The sequence below is a fragment of the Myotis myotis genome, unplaced genomic scaffold (genome assembly GCF_014108235.1).
Source record: "Myotis myotis isolate mMyoMyo1 unplaced genomic scaffold, mMyoMyo1.p scaffold_m19_p_4, whole genome shotgun sequence".
Taxonomy (NCBI): Eukaryota; Metazoa; Chordata; class Mammalia; order Chiroptera; family Vespertilionidae; genus Myotis; species Myotis myotis.
In genome coordinates this window covers 78,999,759-79,017,297 of record NW_023416346.1, presented here as the reverse complement: position 1 = coordinate 79,017,297, position 17,539 = coordinate 78,999,759, and the positions used below count along the sequence as shown (strand labels likewise).

Below are 17,539 nucleotides of genomic sequence, written 5' to 3'. Positions count from 1 at the left end.
CCACATCTTCGCCAGCACTTGTCATTTGTTGATTTGTTGATGGTAGCCATTCTGACAGGTACCTCACTGTCCTTTTAATTTGCATCTCTCAGATTATCAGTGACTTCGAGCATTTTTTCATGTCTCTTGGCCATCTGTATGTCCTCTTTGGAGAAGTGCCTATTTAGGTCCTTTGCCCATTTTTTAAATTGGATTGTTTGTCTTCCTTCTGTTAACTTTTATGAGTTCCTTATACATTTTGGATATTAACCCCTTATCAGATGTATCAGTACCAAATATATTCTCCCATAGAGTGGACTCCATTTTTGTTTTGTTGATGGTTTCTTTTGAGGTGCAGAAGCTTTTTATTTTCAGGTAGTACCATTTGTTTATTTTTTCCTGAGTTCTTTGCCCTAGGACAGGGGTGGCAACCTTTTTGTGAGTGCGTGCCAAAACCAGCAAAATCTCTAACTCAAAATTCTTCTGCATGCCAACCCTAATTTTTTGAGAACATGTTACACCTACTTGATATCTCTTAAGGTGTACGTATGTGAAGAACCTTGAAGAAATAATAAAATTCATTTGAGTGACAAAAACACAGTATATGATGATGAAAAATACATTTATTTTTTAATGTATACATGTACACTGATAGTCTGACAGAAAACTTTATGACTCCGTTTGATATTATCAGTGGGACTTTTGCTGCTGCATCACTGATGACAGAGATTTTTACATCAGGTTTATATTTTGTGACCTTCAGAGATATGCACTAGCTACTACTTTCATCCGTCTACTTACTGTTCTCTTGCTGTTCTCTTTCTCCTATTATGAGACTTAACAAAATTCATCACTGAGAACAAAGATTCACAAGCGTATGTGGATGAAAACATGGAGAGTAATGCTGTTGCAAAGTTTTTTAAACAGAAAAAATTTTCTGGAATGGCATTCCAAGTCTTCAATAGTTCGTTTTCGACACTATTGAAATTGCTCTTCTCCTCTCTTGTCAATCCATGTCTATGGTCTTTAAGATAACTTGTTACATAAAATTATTTATTTATCTAAGATGCACCTACACTGAGTTTATCTGAAAAATAAAAAAGTCGATATTAAGAAAAAAATTGTAAATAGAAGATTATAAGAGAGGGTTTCGCGTGCCAGCAAAAGTTACTGGCGTGCCATGTTTGGCTCGCGTGCCAGGGGTTGCCCACTCCTGCCCTAGGAGATGTATCCATAAACATATTGCTATGAGAGATGTCTGAGATTTTGCTGCCTATGGTTTCTTCTAGGATTTTTATGGTTTCACAACTTAGATTTAAGTCCTTTATCCATTTTGAGTTTATTTTTGTGCATGGTGTAAGTTGGTGGTCTAGTTTCATTTCTTTGCATGTATCCAATTTTCCCAACACCATTTATTGAAGAGACTGTCTTAACTCCATTGTATGCTCTTGCCTCCTTTGTCAAATATTAATTGAGCATAGTAGCTTGGGTCGACTTCTGGGGTCTCTGTACTTTTCTATTGACATATATGCCTGTTCTTGTGCTAGTACCAGGCTGTTTTGATTATGGTGGCTTTTTAGTATAAATTGAAATCTGGTATTGTGATTATTCCAACTTTGTTCCTCTTTCTCAAGATTGCTGTGGCTATTCGGAGGTCTTTTTGGTTCCATATAAATTTTTGGAGTATTTGTTCTACATCTATGAAATATGCTGTTGATATTTTAATAGGGATTGCATTGATCTGTAGTTTGCTTTGGGTAATATGGACATTTTAATGATGTTGATTCTACCAATCCATGAACACGGTATATTCTTCCACTTGTTTATATCTTCTATCTCTTTTTTCAACGTTCTGTAGTTTTCCAAATACAGGTCTTTTGCCTCCTTGGTTAAGTTTATTCCTAAGTATTTTAATCTTTTTTGTTATAGTGGTAAATGGGATTTCTTGTTTAGTTTCTCTGAGAGGTCATTGTTGGTGTATAAAAAAGCCATCAATTTTTGGTTATTGATTTTGTATCCTGCTACATTGCCAAATTCATTTATTAAATCTAGTAGTGTTTTGGTAGAGTATTTATGGTTTTCTGTGTACAATATCATGTCATCTGCGAATAATGAGAGTTTTACTTCATCCTTTCCAATTTGGATGCCTTTTATTTCTTCTTTTTGTCTGATCATTGTGGTTAGGACTTCTAGGACTATGTTGAACAAGAGTGGTGAAAGCGGGCATCCCTGTCTTGTTCCTGTTCTCAGGGGAAGTGTTTTAGTTTTGCCCATTGAGTATGATGTTCACTGTAGGTGTGTCATATATGGCCTTTATCATGTTGAGATATGCTCCCTCTATTCCCACTTTGCTGAGAGTTTTTATCAAAAATGTGTGTTGGATTTTGTCAAATGCTTTTTCTGCAATATTGATATGATCATGTGATTTTTGTCTTCCAATTTGTTTATCTGCTATATCACATTTTTTGATTTGCAAATATTGTACCAGCCTTGCATCTCTGGAATAAATCCCACTTGGTGATGGTGTATGATCTTTTTAATATATTGCTGGATCTGATTTCCTAATATTGTGTTGAGGATTTTAGCATCTATGTTCATCAAAGATGTTAGCCTGTAATTCTCTTCCTTTGTAGTGTCTTTATCTGGTTTTGGAATTAGGGTAATGCTAGCTTCATAGAAAGAGCTTGGAAGTGTTCCTTCCTCTTGAATTTTTTGGAATAGTTTGAGGAGTACAGGTGTTAGTTCTTCTTTGAATGTATGGTAAAACTGCCCTGTGAAGCCATCAGGACCAGGGCTTTTGCTTGCTGGGAGTTTTTTGATTACTGCTTCTATTGCATCAGTTGTTATTGTCCTATTCAGGTTTTCTGATTCTTCCTGATTCAATTTTGCGAGATTGTATTTTCCTAGGAATTAATCCATTTCATCCACATTATCCAACTTGTTGGCATATAGTTGTTCATAGTATATTCTTACAGTCCTTTGTATTTCTGTGTTGTTAGTGGTTACTTCTCCACTTTCGTTTCTGATTTCATGTATTTGGGTCCTCTCTCTTTTGTTTCTTGATGAGTCTGGCTAACGGTTCATCAATTTTGTTTATCCTGTCAGAGAACCAGCTCTTGGTTTCATTAATTTTTTTTGTATTTTTTTTTTTAGTCTGTATGTCATTTATTTCTGTTCTGATCTTTATTATTTCCTTCCTTCTACTTACACTGGGCTTTTCTTGCTGTTCTCTTTCTACTTCTCTAAGTTGTAGTGTTAAATAGTTTATTGTTGATATTTCTTGTTTTTTGAGGTAGGCCTGTAGTGCTATGAACTTCCCTCTCAGGACTGCTTTTACTTTGTCCCAGAGATTTTGGGTTGTTGTTTGTTCATTTTCTTTCATTTGTTTCCAGGAAGTTTTTGATATTTTCCTTGATCTTGTTGGTAACTCATTCATTGTTTAATAACATGCTATTTAGTCTCCATGTGTTTGAATGTTTCTGGGTGTTTCTACTGTAGTTGATTTCTAATTTCATTCCATTGTGATCTGAGAAGAAGCGTGATATGATTTAATCTTGAACTTGTAGAGACTTGTTTTGAGTCCTGACATGTGGTCTACCTTTGTGAATGATCCATGTGCACTTAGAAGTGTGTATATTCTGCAGCTTTGGGGTGAAATGTTCTGTAAATGTCAACTAAATCCATCTGATCCAGTGTGTCCTTTAGAGCAGCGGTCACCAGCCGGTGGTCCGCGGACCACTAGTGGTCTGTGAGGTCCAAAAGGTTGTAGACCGCTGCTTTAGAGTCACTGTTTCCTTATTGATTTTTTGTCTGGAAGATCTATCCAGTAAAGTCAGCAGGGTTAGTCCCCTACTATGACTTTATTGTTGTCAATCTCTCAAAGGCCTGTAGAAGTTGTTTTATATATTTAGTTACTCCTATATTGGGTGCATATATGTTTACCAGGTTTATATCCTCTTGTTGGATCAATCTCTTTAGTAATATGTAGTGACCTTTGTTGTGTCCTGTAATGGCCTTCATTTTGAAGTCTATTTTGTTGGATATGAGTATTGCTACCTCAGCTTTTTTTCTTTTCCATTTGTATGGAAAATTCTTTTCCACCCTTCACTCTCATCCTGTGTGTGTTTTTTGTTCTGAGGTGGGTCTCTTATAGACAGCATATAGTTGGGTCATGTTTTTGTATCCATTCAGCTACCCTATGTCATTTGATTGGAGCATTTAATCCATTTACATTTAAGGTCATTATTGATAGGTACTTATTTATTGCCATTTAATTTTGTATGCCTGGGTTTCTCTCTGTATTTCTTCTTCTCATTGCAGCAGTCCCTTTAAAGAGCCTTTCTTTCTTTTTCTTTCTTTCTTTTTTTTTTTTAAAGAATTGACATGTTTAATGGTTTTACATTTTAGACTGTCTATAGGGAATTATAGCTATTTATTTTATTTTTAAAATCTTTATTGTTGAGATTATTACAGATGTCCCTCATTTTTCCCCCCATAGCTCCCCACCACCCGGTTCCCATCCCACCCCAGGTCCTTGCCACCCTATTTTCTGTGTCCATAGGTACTGCATACATGCATATAAGATCTTTGTCTAATCTCTTCCCGCACCCCCAACACACCCTTCCCTTTGAGAATCATCAGCCTGTTCCATTTCCATGCCCATGATTCTATTCAATTCACCAGTTTATTCTTTTCATTCATGTGATTTTTAGATTCACTTGTTAATAGATATGTATTATCACTGTGTTCATAATTTTTTATCTTTATCTTTTTCTTCTTCTTCCTCTTCTTAAAGAATACCCTTCAGTATTTCATATAATACTGGTCTGGTGATGATTAACTCCTTTAGCTTTTTCTTGTCTGTGAAGCTCTTTATCTGACCTTCAATTCTAAATGATAGCTTTGCTGGGTAGAGTAATCTTGGTTGTAGGTTCTTGCTATTCATCACTTTGAATATTTCTTGCCACTCCCTTCTGGCCTGCATAGTTTCTCTTGAGAAATCAGCTGACAGTTGTATCGGGTTCTCCCTGGTAGGTAACTAACTGTTTTTTTTCTTGATGCATTTAAGATTCTTTCTTTGTCTTTTGCCCTTGGCATTTTAATTATGATGTGTCTTGGTGTGGTCCTCTTTGTATTCCTCTTGTTTGGGGTTCTCTGCGCTTCCTGGACTTGTAAGTCTATTTCTTTCACCAGGTAGGTGAAGTTTTCTGTCACTATTTCTTCAAATAGATTTTCAGTATCTTGCTCTCTCTCTTCTTCTGGTACCCCATAATTCGGATGTTGGTACGCTTGAAGTTGTCCTAGAGTCTCCTTTCACTATCTTCATATTTTTGGATTCTTTTTTCTTTTTACTCTTCTGGTTGGGTGTTTTTTGCCTCCTTGTATTTCAAATCATTGGCTTGATTCTTGGGATCCTCTAGTCTACTGTTGAATCCCTGTTTATTATTCTTTATTTCAATCAGTGTATGCTTAATTTCTGACTGGCCCTTTTCCATTTTGTTTGGCATTCTAAGATCCTTGAAGGTCTCACTAAGTTCCTCAGAGGTTCCTAGAAGATTCTTGAGTAACCTTATAACTGTGGCTTTGAACTCTATACCCAGTAGTTTGCTTTCTTCCATTTCTTTCATTTGTGACATGTTTCTTTGTCTCTGCATTTTGGCTGCTTCCCTGTTTTTGTTTCTATGTATTAGGTAGCTGCTAGTCTCCTTGAGTTGATAGAGTGGCTTTGTGTAGTAGGTGTCCTATAGGGCCCAGAGGCTCAACCTCCCCAATCACCTGAGGTGGACACTCTTGGTGCACCCCTTTGTGGGCTGTGTGCATAGTCTTGTTGTAGTTGAGCCTTGATTGCTGTTGGTATCACTGGGAGTAATGGACCTCCAGGCCAATTGGCTGTGGGGACCAGCCATGACTAAAGTGGGAGAGCTTCCGTGCAGGAGACACCCTTATGGGGCAGGACTTGCTTCAGTGGGACTTTGGTGCTTACTGAGTGTGCCCCTTGAGTGTGTCACTTATGGATGTGAAGAGTTGTAATCTGGAATGGTCTCACACTGGCCCTTAGATCTCCAAGGAGGTGCAAAGTTAGCCACTGCCTGGGGCCACCCAGCAGGAGCTACAGAGAGATCTTCAGTTTCTTCCTCTTTGTATTGGGTTTGGTAGTGTCCAGACGAGGCCTACCTGTGAAGCAAGGCAGGCTGGTGCTGGTCTTGGGCCTTTTATTGATAGCTTTGGGGCTCCCTGACCCAGCTGCAGCTTGTTTGACAGCTTTTAGGCTGATAAAGGACAGGCCATTCTTATGCAAAAGCCGCTGAGCACAGCTTGCATGGGGTTGTAAAATGGGTGGGACAAGATCTCAAGGAATCCCCAGGGTGGAACGAACAGAAATGTCTGCCAGTCAGCCCTGTACTGGGTGAACAATGACTGCTGAGAGCACCTCCATCTGAAAGAAAGCCACCCCCGCGTTCCTGCCCCAATGCCAGACAGTCCAGTTTCTCCCTATATTTGTCTGGGTCCCCCAGAGCCTCGCCCAGCACTGGATCTCAGAGCAAGCTGGAACTTGTACTAGTAAATTCAGTTCGCAGTGCCGGCCTTTTAAGAGGAGCAGCTGGGTCTCTTGCAGCCTGTGTGTCGCTCAGCCCCAAACCGCACTGGTTTTTACAGTTCGTAGTTCTTACTGCCCATAGGGACTTCTTTCCCCAGCTCTTGAGCCCTGGGCTGGGGGTCTGGTGTTGGTCTGGGACTCCTTGCGCCTCCAGGTGGCCTCTGCAGAGGTGATCTCCCTCCTGATTAAAAAAGTGGTACACCTGGGTGCTGGACCAGCCGGTTCTGCATCTCCGCACCTCCTACCAGTCTCAGTGTGCTTTTTTCTTTATTTCTCTAGTTATAGTACTTCCACTCAGCCAGCCTTCCTGTGGTTCTGGATGATAGTTGTTCTATAGTTTAGTTGTAATTTTGATGTGGTTGTGGGAGGCAGCAAGTACAGGCGTTTACCTATGCCGCCATCTTGGTTCCTCCAAGAGCCTTTCTTGTAATGCTTGCTTGGTGATGATGTACTCCTTTAGCCTTTTTTTTTTTTTTGTCCAGGAAGTTCTTTATTTGACTATCTGTTTTGAATAATAGCCTTCCTGGATATAGTAATCTTGGTTTCAGAGCCTTGCTTTCCATTACCTTGAGTACTTTATGCCATTTCCTTCTGGCCTATAGGGTTTCTGATGAGAAATCAGGTTTCAGCCTTATTGGAGCTCCCTTGTAGGTAACAGTTTGCTTTTCTCTTGCTGCCTTTAAGATTCTCTCTTCATCTTTAATTTTTGGCATTTTAATTATGATGCGTCTGGGCATGGGCCTGTTTGGGTTCTTCTTATTTGGGGTTCTCTGTGCCTCCTGAACTTGTGTGACTTTTTCCTTTACCAAGTTAGGGAAATTTTCTGCCATTATTTCTTCAAAAACCTTCTCTATGCCTTTCTCTCTTTTTCCCTCTTCTGGCACACCTTCTATTCTAATATTGTTATGTTTCACATTGTCCCACAGCTCCCTTAAGCTGTCCTCCTGTTTTTGTTTGTTCTTTCTGGTTTTCTGATTGAGTGATATTTTCAACTCTGTCTTCTAATTCACTGATTTGATCCTCAGCTTCCCCTAATCTGCTATGTATTCCTTCCATTGTGTTCTCTATTTGTGCTATGTCTTTCTTTATTTCTGTTTTTATAGTTACTATATCTTTTCTCATGTTGTTGAGCATCTTTATCATCATTATTCTGAACTCTGTATGAGATAATTTCTTTTTTAAAAAAATATATTTTTATTCATTTCAGAGAGGCGGGGAGAGGGAGAGAGAGATAAAACATCAATGATGAGAGAGAGTCATTGATTGGCTGCCTCCTGCACTCCTTCTACTGGGGAACTGGGGATTGAGCCCTCAGTCCACAAGCTGACACTCTATCCACTGAGCCAAACTGGCTAGGGATGAGGTAAATTTTTTATCTCCATTGCATTTTGCTCTTTTTTGTTGTTGTTGTTGTTGATCAGCATAGCGAGGTTCTCCAGCCAGGTTCTGTTTTTTATTGTCTTGTTACATCTGTATTTATACCAGTTGATTTTAATCCTACAGTGGTGTCTTGACTTACGAGTGTCCCGACTAATGAGTTTTTCAAGATACAAGCCGTCTCTCGGTCAATTTTTTGCTTTGAGTTATGAGCTAAAATTCGGGTTACAAGCCAGCTTCAGATACCCTACCGCTAGTTGGCGCAGCGAACGTCACAGTGAATGCCACAACATCAGCCCAGCATCACGTGTCTCACTCATTCACTGTTGATTTGACATACGAGTAATTTGATTTACCAGCTCTGTCACTGAACAAATTAAACTCGTAAGTCAAGGCCCCTCTGTATCAATTTCTATTCCAAAGGTTAGGGCGTTTCTTATCTCCATTCCAGGGAGTAAAGAGTATGTAGCTTAAGCGTGATTGTTCATAGTTAAAGTGATTAACTACCCACCTGACACTTAGTTAAGGGGTTTTATTCCCTCCCTAACTTCAGGGAAAAATCCCTACCTGGGGAAACAACCTTTCTCAGAGAGGTGACCTTGGTTAAAACACACAGCGCCAAGAAGGGGAGCAAACATATTAAGAACAGTATGTCATATACGCCAGGTCCCTTGTAACATATGCTGTGCAGATGTTTCTTCCCTGCAGCGACTGTGTCAAGCAGCAAGGATGGACTGGCTTCCAGCAAATCCCCCCTTTTTTATTTTTTAAATGATAGCGCATGTAAATCAGCGGCCACCTCTCGGATTGGGTTGTTTAAGACTCGGAAGAAGACTGACAAGCAATGATAGCGAACATAGCAATAAACATAGTGGATGGAGTGCACACAGAGCCTTGTAGAAGGTTGCTGGCCTCTTCAGTCAAGGATTTCAGCTGTCCCCAAGTCGGTGGCCTGGTTGTCCTTGTTGATCTGGCTAGCAGGCAGCGTCATTGGCGACGGGCTTCCTGAAGTGTCAGCGCATTGAAGGGCTGGATCATGGGTCCATCAGGGCAGTGCTTGATGGTGGTGTGGGCATCCAGGGAGGAGTTAGCTGTGCCCTCTGTGTCGGCTGATATGGATGATACCGGGGAGGAGGAGGAGGAGGAGGAAGAGATGGAGGGTAGTAGAGAGAAAAAGAAGAGAAAGTGAAAGAACTACAAGGCATGGAAATGTTTAGAAAAAAGAGGGAAAAGAAAGGGAAGAAGGCAGCATCCTGACACAGCCCTTTCCTTCAGCTGCCCCTTTCCCTGTGGTCCAAGGTAGAAATGGGAAACAAGTCCTGTTGCAGTGAGAGGGCAGCTGCTGTCAGCCAGTCTCTGTCTTTACCTGGGTCCCGATCTGAGGTCGGTGTGGGAAGCAAAGCAGCCATGGGGGCAGGAGACTCCCTCAGAAGGGGTGAGGGTTCAGGCCTCTGCAAAGTTGGGGGGGTGAGGGTCTGTGCCCCACCTCCATTGACCCCCAAGTTGTCTCCTGATGGCCCCTCTGCGACTGTGCCTATCTTAGGTTGTTCCTTCCCTGAGGAATCTCTGGCTAACCAGCCATCCTCCGGGGCCAAGCAGGGTGATGTGAGGTGTGCGACTGAGGGAGGGGCAGCACCCCCCTGCAAGAGGTTCAGTTCTGTCTCCTTGGTAGCCTATGCCCCCATGGCCTCCACGCCCAGCACCTGCCTTGGGCTCCCCTCGCCTGCAAATGGACTGTGAGAAGAGGGTCCCTCTTGACACAAGGGCAAGAGGGGCCAATACAGGACAAGGGAGGAATGGCCTGTCAGCATGTAGTCCCGGGACAGGGCTTTCTCAGCCCAGGATTTCAGGCTCTTGGCACAAGACAACTCCACATATGAGGCATATACCAGACACCCCAGTCATGGCAGAAAAGGGAGGTGCCCTTCCTGGAACAGTAGGGTAGGGAGATTCTAGAAAAGGCTGTGTTCAGGAGAGAAGGAGAAAGGCCAAAGAACCAGCAAACAAGTAGTCAGATTAAAAAAAAAGAAAGAAAAAGGAAAGGAGATGTGGGGCAAAAACAAAAAGGAGGACAGACAAAAAGGAGGCACTTGTGATCTTCCCAATGGACAGGTGGTTCCAGCTCAGGGCTGCACATCTGCTGCAGACGGGCACTGGCCAGGTGTGCTAACTCGGCCTCCCAGGGGTGACGGTCCCCAGGAGGGAGGCAGAGGCTGCTCCTTCTGGAAAGATACAAAACACAACCTCTTCCCCACATCATCACCAGATCTGGTAAAACTCCTGTCTGGTTTGTACATCCTCCTACCAGACTGAGTTGGCAGAGGCTATTGTATAGGAGGCCCGATGCCTTTTGGCTGCTGTACAACCCTCTGCATTGTGTTTTTAAAAATTTTAACATATCCAAAGCAGGCATTAAAGAGAAAAACCCAAATGCTCTCTTGTATCCATTTTAAGAGTAGGATTGGCGCTTTCCGCTATTACCTGAGTCCTGATCTATCACCCCAGGGAGAGCTTGCCAATCCTGCACTGTCCCGGAGTGGAAAGGCTGCAGTGGGGTTAAGGATAAGGCTCCTTGGGCCTACCTTCTCCCATGCCTTTACATTTACCTTTCTTTCCTCAGAAAAGCATGGACATACTTCTTGTATAAAACGTTCCGTCTGACTGGGAGTAACCTTAACTCCTCTGTTAGCAAGTATATGTGTTAAAAGATCAATATGGAGTCTTTTTTCTTTAGACTCAGTATGGCACTTCTTTTTTTTTTTTTTTTTTTTTTAAATATATTTTATTGATTTTTCACAGAGAGGAAGGGAGAGAGATAGAGAGTCAGAAACATCGATGAGAGAGAAACATCGATCAGCTGCCTCCCGCACACCTCCCACTGGGGATGTGCCCGCAACCCAGGTACATTCCCCCGACCGGAATCGAACCCGGGACCCCTCAGTCCGCAGGCCGATGCTCTATCCACTGAGCCAAACCGGTTTCGGCAGTATGGCACTTCTTAATCTAAAGATCAATACAGAGTCTTCTTTCTTTGGACTCAGTATAGCACATCTTCTTGATCTAAGTTCTGTACTATCCACCTTCTTACCCTATTTATCCTCTATAGGGGGGTCTGCAGCACCCTGGTGGAGTCCTATCCGTCCCAAGTTTGGGGGTTCTCAATAGGGGGGCTTACCTAGGGGAATCCTGTTCCAGGGGTTCCCAAAGGTGTGGACGGAGTCGGCGAAGACTATCCACCCTCTTCCTACGGTGGAGTCCTATCTGTCCCGAGTGAGGGGGGGGGGCTTACCTAAGGGTCCCTGTTCGGGTGCCATATGTTGGGGTCCAACCCCAGAAGGTCTAGGGGTTCCCAAAGGTGTGGATGGAGTCGGTGAAGAATGAAGGACACGGAGGCAGCGTTTAGTTGATCAGCATAGCGAGGTTCTCTAGCCAGGTTCTGTAGCCATGTTCTCTTGCTAGGTTCTCCAGCCAGGTTCTGTTCGCATTTTGCTCTTATTCTTGAAAATTCTCTTGTTCTTTCATTTGAGGGTTGTTTCTTTGTATCCTTATTTTTTGCTGCTTGTTTGGGTATGTGACTCTGTATTAAGTAGATTTGCTAAGTCTCTCAATAACTGGTGTAGGACAGTGTCAAATGCTGTTTCTGACTAATTAGATCAGGCAGAGACTCACAGCCTCCAGAGACTGCCTCTGTCTACAGACTGATAGGATTTTGTCTCAAATTGCCCTCAGGCAGTCATCCACAGGCATGGCAAAAATTTGTTTTCAACAGGGTAGAGCAGTTGCTTCTATCTGGAGGTTGTTATTCTCAGTCTCTTAATGGGCCTGAGCAACTCTGCATTGTGGCCGGGGGGTGGGGGGGTGGGGTGGGGGGGGGGCAAGGTGTTTTCCAATAGGGTGGATCAACAAAGTTGCCTGTGTAGCAAATGTATGTGTGAGAAAGATGACCTCTGCAGCATGAGGGAATGACTTGGCACAGGAAACAGGGTGTCTGCTTTCTGAGCTCTAACCTCAGAGCCCCCTATCCTGACTTCTGCTTACACAGCTCCAGTCCATTCTGCCTTCCCTCTGCCACAGCATAGGTGAGTATCTCCACAAGAAATTTGTGCATTGGCCCTTTTAGAGAGGACCTGCATTTCCAGTTGTCTCTCCCTAGCTGACAGCAACCCTGCTGTTTTTCAAAGCCAGATGTTATATGGGTACCCTTCTCAGTTCTGGTGCTTTCTGCTTGGGGGCCCAGCTTGGGGATTAGACCTCAGAGTTCTCAGTGGCATCCCCCCACAGCTGAGATATCTCTCCAGAACTTCAGCTGCTCTCTGTGGAAGCCTGGCCAGCCCTTTTGTGCCTCTGCCCCTCCTCCCAGTCTGTATGCAGTCTCTACTTTCCATCTTTGGTTATCAGGGTTCTCTCTAGTGAATCTTCCAGTGATTATTCAGGAAGTTTTTCTGTATTTTAGTTGTAATTTTCATATGGCCTTGGGAGCATGTTCGTGCAGCATCTACTTACTTTGACACCATTTTTAATGTCCCTGACCTGGCATTTTTTACTCCTTTGCAGCCTGATATTGAGATGGCATGGGCCATGAGAGCAATGCAGCATGCTGAAGTCTACTACAAAGTGAGTTGTCTGTCGTCATTATTAAGCAGAATTAAACATGTACTGTTTCTTTTTCTGCTAATCACTATTCTCAGCAATTTAAACAATTGTGTTTTGGAGATAATTTTTATTACTGTAAAATCTTACCCACAGAGAACAGGGGTGTGGAAGTGAATTTTGTCTTGACAATGATGAGTTGAGCCTCTTTTTCCATATTTCTGTTGCTAACTGAGAAAAGGGTGCTGGGCCCATAGTAGGCGATTAATAAATGTTTGTTGACTGAATGAATGAACCATAGAGGGCAATATCCAGGCAGTGCCAAGGCCAAAAGCATTTGAATTGGTGAAATGGACTAGAATATTATGACCCTTTAAAACTATGTCATGATTTCATCTTGAACCTAAGCTGTTTTTATATTTCCTAATGAACTCTTCTGCCCTGAAAAGTTTTTCGAGGAAGGGGGGATAGAAGTGTAGTAAATTAGAGACTAGCATATGTATGTTGTCTTATTGTCTGGCAGCTGATTTCATCAGTTGACCCACAGTTCCTGAAACTCACCAAAGTGGATGACCAAATCTATTCTGAATTTCGGAAAAATTTTGAGAAACTCAGGATAGATATATTGGATCCAGAAGAACTTAAATCAGTATCAGCTAAAGAGGTAAGAATTTTCTCTCTTAAATATTGCCTAGCATCTGACCAACAATTATTGATGATAAATACATTTTTATGCATTTAAAACTGGAGGGGAGTGTTTTGAGGAAAACAAATAAAGAACCAGGGCTCTTAATGTAGTTACTAGAGGCCCTGTGCGCGATTGAAATCGCATGAGGAGGCACCCCGCCAGGGGCCATGACCTGCGCCTGGCCTGAGTAGCACGGGCCACCACGTTGTGTCAGCTGGGGTGGGGGCAGGTGCTCCTGTGTGCTGTGTCTCCACTCTGGCCTGCCCCCAGCCCCAGCCTCCCCGCGGCCGCTGGGGTGGGGGTGGCACGCAGTCCCCTCCTGCCCATCTGCGCATGCAGCTCATCCTGAGCGGTCGTGATGCTCGGCTAATTAGCATATTCCCCGTTTATATAGATAGATCAACCAATAAGTAAATTATGAAATGACTGTTTTCCTGGTTTATGTTTTTTTTATATGTTCATTGAATCTATTTTTCTACCTTTTTGACTTGGTTATTTCATTCCTAACCACCCAGCCCTTTCAAGAGTGGAGGAATAAATTTACCTATGTGAGTAGTTTAACTGGAACACTTGGAAGGAAGATTGGCAAATAGGGTACAGGGAGGTGTTTGGATTCTCTGGATTTAAGTTGACATTATCACAGGTCATGCTAAAACTTGTGTTTCCCATTGTTTACTTGATTAGCTTGTACTTTTATAGAGCACTATAACTCTTATAATTGTGAAAAAATTTCCCTGAGAGTAGGCCCTTGGCTGATGAAGAATGTAAACTTTTAACTCTTATCAGGATGTTAACTGATTTTGGAAAATTGCCTCTACTGAATAGATTTCTTTCTTACAATTTAACTTTGTGACTGGGCCAAATTCTTGACTTCTTTTGTCTTATTTGTGCTTCAGTGGGGATGAATAGTCATTTAGCCAATAACTGAAAACAAAACAAAAACTCCATTTTACCGGTTTGGCTCAGTGGATGGCCTGCAGACTAAAGGATCCCAGGTTCGATTCCAGTCAAGGGCACGTATCTCGGTTGCAGGTTCAATCCCTGGTTCCTAGTTGAGGCTCATGCGGGAGGCAACCAATCAATATGTCTCTCTCATGTCGATGTTTTTCTCTGTCTCTCTCCCCCTTCATTTCATGCTCTAAAGAAAAAAAAAAATCAATGGAAAAAATATCCTAAGTTGAGGATTATTAAAAACTAGAGGCCCGGTGCATGAAAATTTGTGCACTGGGGGGAGGGGGGAAGGGGGAGTCCCTCAGCCCGGCCTGTGCCCTCTCGCAGTATGGGACCCCTCGGGAGATAACGACCTGCTGGCTTTGGCATGCTCCTGGGTGGCAGAGGGCAGGCCCAATCCCTAGGTGCAGCCCCTGGTTGGGCTCAGAGCAGGGCTGATTGGGGAGTTGGGGCGCCGCCCCCTGTCATTCACAGAGCAGGGCGGATTGGGAGGTTGCGATGCCACACTCAGTCACGCTCAGGGTAGGGCTGATTGGGGGGTTGGGGCACTGCCCCCTGTCACACTCAAAGCAGGGTCAATGGGGAGGTTGCGGCGCCACACCCTGTCACACACAGAGCAGGGCCAATCGGGGTTGGGGCGCTGCCCCCTGTCATGCACAGAGCAGGGCCCATCAGGGGGGTTGGGGCTCCGTACCCTGTCACGCACAGAGCAGGGTCGATCAGGGGGTTGGGGAGTTCCCCCCTGTCACGCACAGAGCAGGGCCCATCAGGGGGTTGAGGAGCTCCCCCCTGTCACTCGCAGAGTAGGGCTGATCAGGGAGTTGGGGCACTGCCCCCTGTCACATACAGAGCAGGGCGGATCAGGGGGTTGGGGCACCACCCTCTATCACCCACAGAGCAGGGCCGATCAGGGGGTTGGGGCACCGCCACTCTCACACTCAGGGCAGAGCCGATGGGGAGGTTATAGCTCTACCCCGTCACACACAGATCAGGGCCCGTTGGGGGGGGGGGGGTTGGGGCGCCACACCCTGCAGGGCTGATCAGGGGGTTGGAGCGCCACACCCTGTCACAGACAGAGCCGCAGGGCCATCAGGGGTTTGGGGAGCTCCCCCCTATCAGGCACAGAGCAGGGCTGATCAGGGGGTTGGGGTTCCTTCCCCTGTCATGAACAGAGCAGGGCCGATAGGGAGGTTGTGGCCCCGCCCCCTGTCACACACAGAGCCGCAGGGCGATCAGGGGGTTTGGTCGCTGCCCCCTGTCACGCTGATCCCGGTGCCGGGAGGCCTCGCAGCTCCGCTGATCCCGGTGCTGGGAGGCATATTACCCTTTTACTATATAGGATAGAGGCCTGGTGCATGGGTGGGGGCCAGCTGGTTTGCCCTGAAGGGTGTCCTGGATCAGGGTGGGGGTTCCCACTGGGGTGCCTGGCCAGCCTGGATGAGGGGATGATGGCTCTTTGCAGCTGGTCACACCCCCTTCAGGGTGGGGGTCCCCACTGGGGTGCCTGGCCAGTCTGGGTGAGGGGCTGAGGGCTGTTTTTAGGCTGGTGGGTGACTGAAGCTCCCAACCGCTCCTTTTTTTCTTTTTTTTTTCTTTTTTATTCTGGGCCAGCTTTAGCTCTGGCTCCAGCTCTTAGGCCTCAGCTGCTGAAAGCAGGTATCTGGTTTGTTTGGGTTCTATAATCGAAACACAGTATCAACTCTAGCTCTGAGATACTGGCCAGCTGAAAGCAGGTTTCTGGGGTTTTGTTTAGCTACTATATTTGTTACAATGTTTCAAACTGCAAGCTCAGAGGCTGGCAAGGCTGGCGGGGAACGTTGGAGTCCTCCGTCACTGAAGCAAGCAAGCCTCATGTTTGCTTCCTGCTGCCTGGCTGCCGGCCGCCATCTTGGCTGGCAGTTAATTTGCATATAGCCCTGATTAGCCAATGGGAAGGGTAGCGGAGGTACGGCTAATTACCATGTTTCTCTTTTATTAGATAGGATAAGAAATCAAGTTTGGTTCTGTAGTAAAGGATTTAAGTACTTTGTCAGGTAAAAGTATTGTTCATGTTGGGAAATATCAGTCTAAAGACACAATAGGTAGAATGCAAACTTGTTGCTAATGAAAGAAGCAATCAGTCCTAGCTGGTTTGGTTCAGTGGATAGAGCATCAGCTTGCAGACTGAGGGTTTGATTCCAGTGAAGGGCACATGCCTGGGTTGTGGGCTTGATCCCCAGGAGGGGGCATGCAGGAGGCAGCCGATCAATGATTCTCTCTCATCATTGATGTTTCTATCTCTCCTTCTCTTTTCTTATCTGAAATCAATAAAAATATATTAAAAAAGAAAAAGAAACCTAGTTTTTTTTTACTATGGTTATTTTCCTTACTGAGAAAGTAGAAGACCCTCTCTGGGTCTGACTTCACCAGCCTCCTGCATTAGTTAGGTAAGGCATCTTTGTTTATATGATGTATCATGTTTATTGATTTGTAAATATTATACCAGCCTACATCTATGGACTAAACCCCACTTGGTCATAGTATATGATCTTTTTAATATATTGATGGATTTGATTTGCTAATATTTTGTTGAGGATTTTATTTTTTTATTATTTAAATATTTTTATTGATTTCAGAGAGGAAGCGGGGGAGGAGAGAATGATAGGACCATCAATGGTGAAAGAGAATTATTGGCACCAGCCTGTTTCACTCAGTGGATAGAGTGTCAGAATGCAGACCAAAGGGTCCTGGGTTCGATTCTGGTCAAGGGAATGTATCTTGGTTGCAGGCTCCTCCCTAGGCCAGGCCCTGGTCGGGGCTCTTGCAGGAGACAATCAGTCGATGTGTTTCTCTCACATTGATTTTCTCTCTTGTGAAGGGCTCATGCTCTTGACACATTGATTGGTTTCGCTCTCTTCTAATCTCCCTAAAAATTAAAGGAAAAATATCCTTGGGTGAAGATTAACAGCAACAACAAAATGAGAATCATTGTTCAGCTTCCTTATACACACTCCGGGGATCAAACCCACAACTCTTGCATGTGCCCTGCCCCAGAATCGAACCATGACCTCCTGGTTCATAGGTCAATGCTCAACCAGTGAGCCACGCCGGCCAGGCTTGTTGAGGATTTTAGCATCTATGTTCATCAGGGATGTTAGCCTGTAATTCTCTTTGTAGTGTCTTTTTCTGGTTCTGGAATTAGGATAATGCTGGCCTCCCTCAAAAAAAGAGCTTCAAAGTGTTCCTTCCTCTTGAATTTTTTGGAATAGTTTGAGGAGTACAGGTGTTAGTTCTTCTTTGAATGTTTGGTAAAACTGCCCTGTGAAGCCATCAGGACCAGAGCTTTTGCTTGCTGGGAGTTTTTTGATTACTGCTTC

General features: G+C 44.0%; 1 protein-coding gene across 2 annotated transcripts in view; it reads left to right on the top strand.

The window, feature by feature from the left end:
• PBDC1 (polysaccharide biosynthesis domain containing 1) overlaps positions 1-17,539 on the top strand; it is a 32,106-nt gene that overhangs the window by 5,083 nt on the left and 9,484 nt on the right. Inside the window, exons 3-5 of one of the 2 annotated variants that reach the window (XM_036305693.1) lie at positions 11,997-12,033; positions 12,509-12,568; positions 13,068-13,208. In XM_036305693.1, coding sequence (XP_036161586.1) covers positions 12,521-12,568; positions 13,068-13,208 — 189 coding nt within the window. In that variant the 5' untranslated portion in view covers positions 11,997-12,033; positions 12,509-12,520. The remainder of the gene's footprint in view (positions 1-11,996; positions 12,034-12,508; positions 12,569-13,067; positions 13,209-17,539) is intronic. The other variant, XM_036305691.1, reaches the window with a different exon arrangement.